Consider the following 12,669-nt stretch of genomic DNA (forward strand, 5'->3'; position numbering starts at 1 on the left):
CCAGGGTGTCTCCCTGGGTCTTCATTGATGGTGGAGACGCAAGAGATACCTCTTCCTCAGATATGGCTGCACTTGTTATTGCAGCAGTCTCAGGGCTGTTCCTCTGTCCTCCTACTGTCCTGTGTCTTCCTCAACTCCTGTGCTTTTATTCTCATTCCCTTTTAGCCCTCTATAGCTTTCTTCCTTCCTTTCTTTCCCTATCTCACTTTGTCTGCTCTTTACCCTTTCTGTCTCTCCTTCATTTCTCCAAGAACTTGAATATTCCTCTTCTCCAGGTTGTTTCCTCCCTCTCCCAAGCTCTCATATCTTCTTAATAATGTACTTTTGTGCCCTGTTGAGGAGCTGTCATTTTACCTTCCCCAGAGTAGAAAAAGGCACAGCTTTACTGAAGACTACATGCCTGTGTCTAGCTGATGTGAGCTGTTTTCTGGATGTCCCTGAGTGAAGTGGAAAGTTGGGTCTGTCTTGGGCAGAAGGGAGAGGGGGGAGAAGATCAGAGATGTCCTGAGTTTGGCAGTGTCTGCACATCACATGGCTGACAGGGGTTGTCCTCTCCAGGAGACAACTTAAAATGCACGGGCAGAATGCCATGGTGTGGGATGGCAGCACTGTGAGTAAGGGGGAGTGAGGTTGGTTTGGGATGGAGGCTGGAATGCCTGATGAGGGAGGGAGGAAGAGGGAACAGCAAATGAGCAGCGGAGGGGGACTCAAGTCAAGCCCAAGGCTGCTTGACAGAGCGGTACAGGGGCCAAGGCTGGAAACAGGGTGCTCCAAGCCTTAGCAAAGCTGTCTAAGAGCACATATCCATCTTGTGGCTTTCTCTGGTGCTGTCACTGCAAAGCAAAGGTGTCTTCACTCTCACTCTCAACTGTCCATGCAAATCAGCCATGCTCAGCACCACTAGGATGCAGGGGCCATACCGGCTCCCCGTAGTGCTTTCACCACCCACGTTCACAGCTCCCGGTGTTCCTGTATGCAGTGTGTCCACATAGCCATGCAGCCCCCTTCCCCCTGCACCAGGCCTCCTCAGGCCTGCAAGAAACAAGAGCCTTGTCACCAGTGCCAGCAGCCGTACCATGGACCCTGCAGAAACCATCCTGCCACGCTGCTCCCCATCCTGCCACACAACGAGCCACCCTCAGCCCAAGGCCATCAAAGACATCCTCATCAAAGACATCAGGGCTGTTTCTTCACAGCACCGAAGCACGAAGCCATGTTCTGTGTTCATCGCCCTGGGCTGCACTGTGGTAATTTCTAAGACTTTTGGGCCCAAACAAGAATTAAAGCAGAGAGACAATGCTGCCCTGCTTAAAACAAGCAAAGCAGACTCACACAACAGAAGAGAGATATTTTCCTGTAATGTAGATTGCAAGGAAAAGGCAGTGTGTTTCACCCTGTAGGTTTAGCAATTTTTATTTGTTTGTAATAAGGTGGTTTTTATGCTCTGCTCTGTAATTTCTTGTTAGATCATGGACTACTTCTAAAGGATCCGTAAAAGCTCGCTGACAAACGCAAGCTCAGGTATTCCTCACTGCCATCTGGTCATGCCAGTATCCTACTGACAACTCTGTATCTACCAGGAAGTCTACAAATGGCAAATTCAAAAAAAAAATCCCACATTGCACGACAACAGGAGATACTGTGGGGAAGAAGTCTCTGTCGATTGATAAGCTGGGAAAAGCCTGAATCGTGTGCCATCAGCTGAGTTCCAGGATGACCACAGCAAGCCAGCTGTTCCCCCGAAATATCCCCTGAACGATATCACGGAGGGATAGAGTCGAAACCTTATACCACAGGTGCCCACTCAGCGCGTTCAGAGACTCACAAACTCTCAACCACACACGCCGTTCGCCGGAAAAACTTTGCCAAGCACATGGCAAATCCTGGACAACTTCCACTGAGGCCAAGACGACGGCGGACAGGCGCGGTTACGCTGAGCAGAGCGAGCGAGCAGAGCGAGCAGGGCTGCGCGAAGGCATCAGTGCCCGCGACTCGTCACGTGCGGTCCGTCGTGGGGCGGCCGCGGTGCGCAGGGCCGGGCCCCGGCAATGCCACCGCCCCCCGGCGGCCATCAAACCGGCGCGGCCATCAAACCGGCGCGGCCATTAAACCGGCGCGGCCATTAAACCAGCCCGGCACCGCCTCATCCGCCTCCTCTGCCCGCCTTATTTCCGTCTCGCGCCCGCCACGCGCCCGTCGCGGCACGGGGGGCGGGGCCAGCGGGGCAGCGTTTGGGGGCGGGGCGGCGGGGCCGGGAGTGACGTCACAGTCGCCCCCGGGTGAGGGGCGGGGCTGGCCGGGCGAAGATGGCGCTGAACAGGAACCACTCGCAGGAGGGCGGTGTCGTCATCCCCAATGCCGAGAGGTACCGCGGGGCCGGGGGGTCCTCTTCGCCCCCTGTCCTCACAGCAGGGCCGGGCTGGGCCGGCGGGGCGCGAGGGTGGGAGGCTCCTGCTGGCGTAGCCCCTGTCCCCTGCCTGCCCGCACAGGCCCGGCGCGGCCTGGGGTCTGCGTTGTTAAAGGGCTCCTGGCAGGGTGGGAGCGGGCTGGGGCGGGCAGTGCGGGGAGCAGGCCTGGCTGGGATCCGCAGAGCTGCCCTGTATTCGCCGCGGGAGCTCGGCGGTCCTTAGTGCTGCTCCAGCGGGCGTCGTACGTGAAGAGTGAGCTGCCATCGCTGTAAAACTCAAGGAATTGGGGTTTTTTTTAAGGTCATGCAGTTAGTGACGTCAGAGAGGCAGAGACCACTTAAGGTAGGAGTCTCGATCCCTTGAGTTCGAAGCAAGAAACACTTGTTCCTTCCCTGTGCGGAGGAGCGCCTCTCCATGGAAGCACAGCCAGGGGCTCGAAGCCTGCCCTCGCTCCAAGTGGGGACTGGCAGACCGGCTTAACGGGCTCGGGCTTCGGCTTGGTTACGTTCGGGTGCTCCCAGCATCCTGGCAAGACACATCTAGAAACTGGAGGCCCAGTAAAGGATCGAAATAAAAGATCAAAGGAGTTGGTTTGGAGCCGGTGGTCGGTAGGAAAAATACACTCCAAAAGTATGCTCCAAGTAGTGTTGAGTTTGTAGCTGACTCCTAATACTTCACTCAAGGAAGTCCTTTGACGTGTAGAGCTCATGCTGGTTTAAAGGAGATCTCTGTGTCCTTTGAATCATGGGCTGCATCAAAAGCAGTGTGGCCAGCAGGTCAAGGGAGGTGATTCTGCCCTTCTGCTCCACTCTGGTGTGACCCTGTGTGGAGTACTGCATCTGTCTGTGGAGTCTCCAACATAAGAAGGAATTAGAACTGTTGGAGCAAGTCCAAACAAGGCCACAAAGTTGATAAGAGTAATGGAGCACCTCCCCTGTGAAGACAGGCTGAGAAAGTCAGGGCTGTTCAGCCTGGAGAAGGTTTTGTGGAGACCTGGCAACAGCCTTTCATTGTCTGAAAGGGCCTACAGGGAAGCTGGAGAGCAACTCTTCGTTAGGAACTGTAGTGATAGAACAAGGAGTAATGAGTTCAAACTGAAAGAGGGGAAATTTAGGCTAAACATTGGGAAGAAATTATTTTTCTGTGAGGGTGATGAGACACTGGAACAAGTTGCCCAGGGAGGTTGTCGATGACCCAAGTCTGGCAGTTTTCAAAGCCAGATTGGATAAGGCCTTGAGCAACCTGGTCTAGTGGGAGGTGTCTCTGCCTCCCAGTAGGGTTGGGACTACGTGACCTCGAAGGTCCCTTCCAACCCTTAACATTCTGTGATTTTATGATCTCAGGCCATTCTTCAAGGTGCTGCTTAGTCACAGGTGGGGGCAGTCCACAGGGTGTGCAGCCCTCCCGTGACAGCCCTGGACAGGCATGAAGGTGCAAACCAGTTCAGCAGCCTAATTACTCCCAGTGGTGGTGGCTGCATGTTCTTTGCTTGTATGGGTAGCTGTGAAGGGGTAAACATGACAATGACTATGTAGAAATTCTTCCCAGTGAGGCAAACTGATGTGAAACGCTGCTAAGGGACATGACTGAGGAAGTGTTCTGGTAGGATCAAAGCTGTCAAGAAGCTGGTTTTATTTAGCTTAGAAGAAATGTTTCCCCCCTTGCATTTTGGAAATGGGAAGAGCTCTTCTACCTGGTCAGTCTTTCCCTTCCAGCCAATCTGAGAATCTGCATCTAACTCAATTATGAAGTAATGTCCCAGTGGAATTTCTTGGTGAGGTTGTTTTTTTCTCATTAAAGCTAGACTTTTTAATGTCTTCATTCTCAAGTAGGTGCATTTTTCAGATACATCTACAATGTCCTTCTCTTCCCTAAAGAGCAAACAACCTGAAACTACAGGGCTTTTGGTTGTTCTCCTATATGGTGGCCCTGCAGACTCCTCCTTTCCCCAAATAATTGTGCAGTTTCATGACTTTATTTGAATTCTACAATATCCTGATCAGAATAAGGATTACTTCAGATGCAACCTGTTCCAGACTTGTGCTAGTTTAGGGTTTTGTGATTTTGTTTTTTCATGCTCTTGAACCATAAAACACCTCGGCACCTTCTGCCACTGTAACACGCTGAAAGTTTATCACCCCCAAGGCTCTTTGGTTTATTCTGCAAATTTTCTTACTGTGCGGTATGTTTAGAATCTGCCCCCTAGATTCAGTGACATACTTTTCCAAGATAACTCTTTAATTTTTTTTTTCTGAAAAGATATTTAATTTTCCAGGCACCTCCATACCCCTGACCCTCCAGTGTTCCCAGTTCTCATCTGGCTTTGTGTCATTAGCAAACTCTGCTAATGTTCCCATAGATATCCAACAATAATATCCTTATTGCTGACATTACTGGCTCGTTGGTTTGTTCCTTAGCATGGTACTGTTTATTACAAGTACTTACTTAAGTCATGTGAAGCAGGGTCAGCAGAGGGGGTGTTAGTAAAGCCACTTCCTCAGTTTGCACAGTCGGTGCAGTGTTACAGCAGTGCTGTTTTCCAGTGCAGTGGCCTGGATTTGAGCATAGACTGTGGAGAGAGGATTGCTGTGCGATTACACCTTGGCATCAAGGGGATGGTTTCTGACAACTCAACCCTTTCTATTCCCTGATCTTTGGGCTGAGGCTTTTTATGTGCAGAGCAGAATTCCTCAGCCTGAATTTCTCAGTTTTTTGAGACAGAAAGAGAAACTGTTATTTAAAGCTTCGCTTTGTGGAGGAGGAGCAGGGCTTGTCACAGGTGAGAGGATGAATTCTTCCACTCCACATAAATCATCCCTCTCTGTTCAAAGTCAAAATGGCAGGGCCCACAGCAGAACTTTTGGGATAATATTTAGAGTTTTGGTGTGCTATTCCCCTCCCTGTGTGATGAGGGTGTGTGTCAGAGCTGTTGCTGCGTTTTTCTCTCCAATCTGTCTGATTTTCTCCTGTAGTGTTCTCAAACAGTGTAAAGATGTGGAGCTCTCCTTCAGTGACGTGACAGGCAAGCCTGAAGTCTTCAAGGGCACCAAGAAAGGGATGCTGTATCTCACCCCTTACAGGGTAAGTCTGATGCCACCAGGGCTGTTTCTTTCTCAGGTGATCTTGTGAACTTTAGACTAGAAACCTAGTTGGTGGTAGAGGTGATTTTTGTTGTGGAAGGAACCACTGACAGCACTAGGTAGGAAAAGGGAAGGTGGAGATAGGATAGTGCATGCCTGTGTTACAATCCCAATTCCCTACAAAGGCACATGCAGTCCTGGAAATCACTGTCTAGAGAATATATTTCATATAATGTGTCATTTAGTATTACTTTTTTTGAAAACTCTCATAACTTATCCTTCAAAAGCAGAACAATAAAACTATGTAACTCTGTGTGTGTGTTTTAAGTGGTTTGTTATTTTGGAACATATATGCTTCAGGCAAGTGAGCAATGTGCCGTCAGATCCATGGGGGTTCTGCAGTATTAAAGCTGTGAAATAACACAATGCATATTCATACTAGGACTTAAGTTACCCTCATTTTGGATGCTGATATGACTAGAACTCCACCATCATCCACTATATCGAGTTCAAGTAATTCAGAAGTGCTCCCTCCTGTCTTGCAGGTGATCTTTGTGTCGAAGGGCAAGGATCCTATGCAGTCTTTCATGATGCCATTTTATTTGGTGAAAGGATGCTCAATTGAGCAGCCTGTTTTCTCTGCCAATTACATCAAAGGACAGATTCAGGCCGAGGCAGGAGGTAAGTGCCCGTGCTTTGTAGACTGAACTCTTCCCAAGTGTCACAAGAACTTTTTTGCTGAACACCAGACAGATGGCTTACATGCACAGGCAACACAGGGTAGCTGTGGCAGTGTAGCTCATGTGAGATATCAACTGAGATGACTCCCGTCTCCTGAACTTTAAGGCACTGCTATTGTGTTACTTTCTGCCCCCAAACTAGGAACTGACTTTCACAGGATGACTTTTGTTTAATTGTGTAACTTCTGTCTTGCTGTAGATACTGTGTTTACCCAGTTTCCTCCTGTGCTTGTTTTTCTCCTGTCTTTGACCTGGAAGTGTGGGTAAATGACAAAGTCATGCTATTGATAGACAGAATTAGCAACCACTTTTGTTTTCAGCAGGTCAGCAGCCACTTACCAACTTGAGCATCTAGGGAGCTGCTATCCATCTTTGATTTAGCTTTGATCCCAATTTGAGTGCAAAACTGTGTTAAGACTTACACTGGTGTTCATGACCAAACATGGAATTGCAAATGATAAATAGGGATTGAAAAGAAGGCTTCTGGTTCAAATTTCTTCCCTCTCCAACCCTGGAATTAGTTTATGTGCATTTTCATGGCATCTGGAGAGCTTATACATTTTGATTTCTGTTCATAACAAGGTTTTAAAGTGATTGGGTTGTCTGGGGAATGTGGATCAGCCCACTTTCTTGGGCTGAAGTCATACTAAGACAGTGCTTTGAAAGAGGTGAATCTCCAAAGGGATGACTTTATCCATGATGGATTATTTTGTTATATTTCTATACTTTATTTCTGTTTTGTCCCCAAAAGACTATCTCTCTTTTTACTAACTTCATTGTTAGACAAGGAAGATAAATCTTATTTTATGAAATCTTTTATTTAAATGACATCTTTTACTTAAATGACCCCTTTTTTTTTCTAAAAACACCAAAAAACAAAGCACCCCCTGGAAAAAAAAACCAAAAACCAAAAAGCCCTGGCAAACAAAGCAGTCTTACTTATCTTGCAATACATCACCTACTTGAATTTTTTTTCCGAAAAATTATTATACCTTAGCATTTAATAACCTGTCTGAGGTTCTGTGTGTCAAAGACATTAAAAATGTTACATTTGATTTAAATCCTAGCTTGAGTTGCAGATCCTGGTCTGTAGTCCACTGAGGTCAGCAATAAAACTTCATCTGAGGGCTTTCGATTAAAATCCTCAGTGAAATAAATATTCTATCTTTACACTGTGTTCATTATTAGGGTCTATTAAACTTTTCAGGAAAGAACAAAACAGCCTAGTATCTAGAGTAGGCTGCTTCTACATGACTATAACTTTTAAAGGGTGAAGAAATAACTTAGGGAAGTTGAGATACTATTTTGGGGGACATGTGCTAGCAGTGCCGTGACTTTACCTGGTAATAGGATGCAAAATAGTTTTGAAATAAAAAAGAAAAAAATAATTGGAGTATTAACAATTTTGCTGTCTTGGCTGCTACTGAGGAGGTTAATAGTCTGTTTCAGTTCTAATTCTCTCTCTCTCCTAGGTGGCTGGGAAGGGCAGGGGACATTTAAACTGACTTTCAACAGTGGAGGAGCCATTGAGTTTGGACAGCTGATGTTCAAAGCTGCTTCTAGTGGTAAGGGATTTTCAGAACCTGTTGTTCCCCCATGGTCAGCTGAGCTAGTAAGCAAATAGTGCTCTTTCTGAACTTCATAGAATGAGGGGTACCCAATACCCTCTTCCACAGCAAAGTATTTTTTCTCTTTTCAGGGGAACTTTTGTTTTCCCTTCCAATCCTTTTTCTTTAGTTCATCTTAGTGCTTTGTGCAGTCAAAATATTCTGGGGTTTGTGCTTCAGAGGTAGACCACCTTTTTCTGCAGAACCTTTTTCCTCCTGGAAAAAAAAGTTGAAATATGCAATGGTGAAAAATTGATTCCCTTACCCATCCTCAGCTCAGTTCTGTAATAGTGCAGTATGATGGGGCAAGTTAATGTGCACATTTGGAGAGGGGAAAAATAGTTTTTAGAAAAATAATTTCTATTTAAAAGTTTCAAATGGGAGGAAAAGTACCTTTTTTCTGATACAGTTTTTTTTTAAGAAAAGTACATTTTAAAATGTACATTTTTTTCAGAAAGAAGGTTTAAAAAGAAGGAAAAAACACTTTACTGATGCTTGCTTTAGCGTGCTCTTTTCTTCAAGCAGTGGGAGCTCTTATGGTGGGACTGGTAGCTATGAGGTAATATTTTTGCAGCTGTTCCCTTTAGCACCCTGTGACTAATGCTTTTCAAGCACACTACTATGCCAGGACTATATAGTGAATCTAGATGAAGGGAAACCTTTTATTCTGTGCATTTAGTTGTAAGAGAAGATGTCTGGCTTACTAAACATGTGCTCCTTAGCTTCCAGTGGCGTTCCTCTCCAGAACCCCGGCTATGGCTATACACCTGTTCCTGGAGGTTATGCACCTGCCCCCGGGGGTTATTCACCTGTGCCAGGAGGCTATGCTGCCCCTCCACCACCAAATGGACCATATCCTTATGCACCACCTCCAATGAATGCCTATGGACCTGCTCCACAGCCCATGGGATATGCCCAGACTCCAGGTTTGGAAGTTGTGTAATGATGACTCTGTTTGATATTAGCTGTAAAGAAATGACAATGGTACAGTGAGGGTTACTGTAGTTTTGTCTCCATCAAGGATCCTTGTCCTTGAAAAAATCTGTCTCATGCTGTTGATCACACCCATGTGTTGCTATAGTTCCAGCTGTATGAAAATGTGGTTCGTAAGTTGTGCTGCTGCTTGTTAGAATTATTGACTGCTGGCATGACAGGCATTAGCAAATTGTAAAATCCCTGCTGTCTGCAACCCTGCTAAGCCCACCTAGCTTCCCTCTGGACACTGCACTTCTCCAGAGCTAATGTGCTGCCAGCCTGTGAACTCTCTTCCCCTCTGTCCCATTGCCACAGTCCAAAGCATCAGTCTGATGTTGTCTTTTTCAGGTATTTACCCACCACTTCCAAACATGAACCCTGCATATGTGCCACCTCCACCACCCTACTCTGGGCCATCTCCTGCGGGACCTTCAGCCCCCTCAGCTCCCCCATCCTGGGTGAGCCCTGGGATGCCAGGTAAATGGGACTGGGGGCTGACCAGGGTTTGGTTGCAAAAGGGTGCATGGGGCCTTGGACTGAGGGTGTCTTGAGCACAGTATGGGGAACCTGTTGTTGCAGGAGCTCAAAGTCATCTGTGGGGAGCTTCTCAGCCCTGCAGCTGACTACAGCTTGAGGTCAGCCCTAACCAGCTTTCCTGAGCTGCTCTGAATGTTAACCCAGCTTGCTGCAGTTCCTGTCAACTCTTTGGGCCTTTCTTGCCTCCTTGGAAGAGCTATGGCTGGGGAGGAGGCTCTGGGACCACTGCCTAAGATATTTAAGGTGGCTTTCCTTTTTTTTCAGGAAGCAGTAAGGCCATGGAAGCTGCTTCCAGTGCATATTACAATCCTGCCAACCCACACAACGTGTACATGCCCATGGTGAGTACTGTGCCTGGTCTGTAGCTGCTCCCTCCTCTGTCAGTAGCAGAGACAGTGGTTTGCTTTCATAACAATTTGCTTTCATACCTTCATGTTGAACATGCACAGAAAGTATGCATTTTTCTGGGAGGGAGGCATGGATGTTGGTCCCATGAGGAAGGCTTGTTAAATTTTCAGTCAGGAAAGGAGGAAGGCTTTAAGATTGGTCAGTAACAGCCATTTGTTACCTGTCTTATTCCTAAAGGCATAACAGAGAACAGAGAACATGCAGACCTCTCTGAATCCACTGGGCGTGAAAGTGGGGAGAGTTAAAGAAAAACAGGTCACTTAAGGATGAGAGCATGTGGATTTCTCTTTCATTTTTTTCTGGGCTGTATGGAGATGAGAAGGTCTCTTGCTGTTTTGTTGGTGGAGCCAGTAGGTTGGCTGTAGCCTACACCTGGTACATGACAGTCCACCGGTGCCCTTCACTGCCTTGTGTGGGTTTGGCTGGCTGGAGGGTGATGGAGCAGCAAAGCTGGCCCTCAGCCCAGGAGCTTTCTATCTGCTGGGTCAGAGCTATGAGCCTCAACGGGGACAAAGCCCTGGAAGAGGAGGGAGGATGATGGTTAAAGCAGATTAAATGGTTCATTTACAGTAGACCACTTGTTACCTGGTTTTGAAGGGACCTTCCCTAGAAACATTATGAGAGACAGTGTATATCATGGAGCATAGCTGACACTAGAGAGGAATGGTGTGATGAAATGACAGCTTAAACTGTAGCACCTGGCTCTATCTGTAGCTCATTGCAGAGCAGTAATTTCTTGTGAGCCAAGCCTGGAAGAGCTTGTCATAAAACAAGCAGGGTTGTTGACTCTACTGTGTCTCCTTCCAGGATCAGCCACCTCCTTATACACCTCCCGAGGATAAGAAGAACAACTAACAGAAGGAAATCAGCCTCTCACACTCTCTCTCCCTGAAGACAACTTGGCTGTTAGTACCCCTCGAGTTAACATATCTCTGGATCTCTGTTTCTATACGATAGATGTAGTGCTGGGCAGCTGAGCACCTGCCCTCCTTAAACATTAAGTCAGTGGCAATACAAGGCAGAACAACAGCACTTTCCTGCTTATTTGCTTTATCTCATGGGGTCAAAGCACTAACCTTTTGCTCTGCCATTGGCTTGAGGAGAGAGATAGACTTCTTATTAAACCACCAGTATATCACATGACTAATCTAGGACTAAAATGTGAAGGCTCTGGGATCTTGGAGTAAAACAACTTGGAGTGCCAAACTTTTTAGTTCTGAAGCACCATCCAAGAGGAAAGGTGTAGAGAGCCATGAGGTTCCTTGCATAGATTCTTGGGTGTCCCAGAAAGGTGTTAAATTTCTTTAAATTCTAGCACAATTCAGCGTGAGATGGGACTCTGGAAATCCTGTATTGTGCTGGAAGTGTACAGTTCATGTCCTGGACTAACAGTCATGAGGTGATGACCTGAGAAGTGCATTCTAAGAGACACTGAAGCATTTGGCTATGCAAGAGGGAAGGGGATGGGCACCAACCAGCCTGCCTTTGTAGCCATTGAGTAGAAAAGCAAACAAAGGTGTGCCACAGGCCAATGAGCTGATAGATTGGCAGGCGTTCGGATCAGTCTTCCCTTCCCTGTCCTAGAAGCAGGCCCCATATCTGTGCAGTGATCCTGTGTCAAGCAGCTGTTCTTCAAGCGTAATGGAGTCAAATGCTGCACAGGAGGCTGCCTACCTTGGAGCGAAATATGTTACATTAGGAAGATGACCTGGCACTAGCCTTGTCAGCAGACAGGTCTCTCAGCCCTGGCTCCCTCTGCTGAGCAAGCTTGCGCTGTGTGCTACCTCCACAGGGGAAAACTGGCCCTCATCTTTTCCTTTAGGCCCACATCTGAGCAACGTGGGCAGGTGGGCACTGTAATCCCAGAGTTGGATTGCTTAGGAGTGCAGTGTCCTCTCAGCTGGGAACCACTGTCAGGGGTGGATGTTACTATCGCTCAGCTCTCTTGCAGAAACTCTGGCTGCTCAGCCACAATCTTTCCTTTTTCCTTAGGACATAGTGCCATTAAACCTGCTCTGAAGAGAGTCTCTAGTCTGGTAGAGACCCTTATGATCCTTTACTTATGGGGTGATTGTACTCCTTCCTACACCCCCCTACCTTCACAGTGAGGGGGAAGGAGTGTTTTGCCTCTTACTTCACTGTGTGCCAGGGCTCTCCTGTAAGTCAGGTTTGCACAATTTCGAGCAGTTCCACATGGGGGGAAGTAAATTTCCTTATCTATAAACACTTTTTAGGTCTGAGTTAGAGATATTCTAATAACTCTGTATTTAAAAAAAATCAACCATGAATGTTTGTAACTTTTTGAATTGCACTTTAATACAGGAGTGTTGATACCTTTAGTTGCTTGTTCACTGTTGTGTGTATGTTGTGTTGACCTTAATTCTTGTGTACTGCACAGAGGGCTGGAATGGGTTCGGTTGGTGGCGTTCTCTCAGGTCAGCTGTGAGCCAGTCCTTCTCTCCCCCTGGTACATGCCTACACTGGATCTGGAATCAAGTAACTGGAGAGAGGGAAAAGGTGGGGCTTATCCCCTTGTTGCCTGGGAAGGGCGGAAGGCTGGTTGGTGCCTTTGCTCTCATCCAGGTATCCAGAACTGGCACATGTTCATACCCTCCAGGCAGGCACAACACTGCATTTAGCAAGACTGTGTCACCACAGTGCTACTCACTACAGCTGTATTTGTTGCACCTTTTCTCTTAACGTTTGCTGCCACAGGGAAGGCCTGTCTTTAAGAGGAGCTCCTCACTAGCAACTTTTTTCCAGTAAGGGAAAAATAAATATATTATAAAGGAAAATGGCACTTAGCTGTGGACTGTAAAATCTGTTTCCCCTTGTGCCAAGGAGTGCCGTTGCCCTGCTGAACATGATGTAACTACTGGAAAGCCATTTCCCACTCTGCATCAGTCCAATTTCT

General features: G+C 47.1%; 1 protein-coding gene across 1 annotated transcript; it reads left to right on the forward strand.

Moving 5' to 3' along the window:
• The first annotated feature begins 2,233 nt into the window (after positions 1-2,233).
• On the forward strand, positions 2,234-12,094 carry WBP2NL (WBP2 N-terminal like). Its single transcript, XM_027664238.1, has 8 exons — positions 2,234-2,365; positions 5,381-5,489; positions 6,034-6,169; positions 7,701-7,793; positions 8,558-8,761; positions 9,159-9,287; positions 9,612-9,688; positions 10,563-12,094. Exons 1-8 carry the CDS (start codon positions 2,307-2,309, stop codon positions 10,608-10,610), a joined length of 855 nt encoding a protein of 284 aa, XP_027520039.1. The 5' UTR covers positions 2,234-2,306; the 3' UTR covers positions 10,611-12,094.
• The last annotated feature ends 575 nt before the right edge of the window (positions 12,095-12,669 follow it).

The sequence above is a fragment of the Corapipo altera genome, unplaced genomic scaffold (genome assembly GCF_003945725.1).
Source record: "Corapipo altera isolate COAL_440 unplaced genomic scaffold, ASM394572v1 1, whole genome shotgun sequence".
Lineage (NCBI taxonomy): Eukaryota > Metazoa > Chordata > Aves > Passeriformes > Pipridae > Corapipo > Corapipo altera.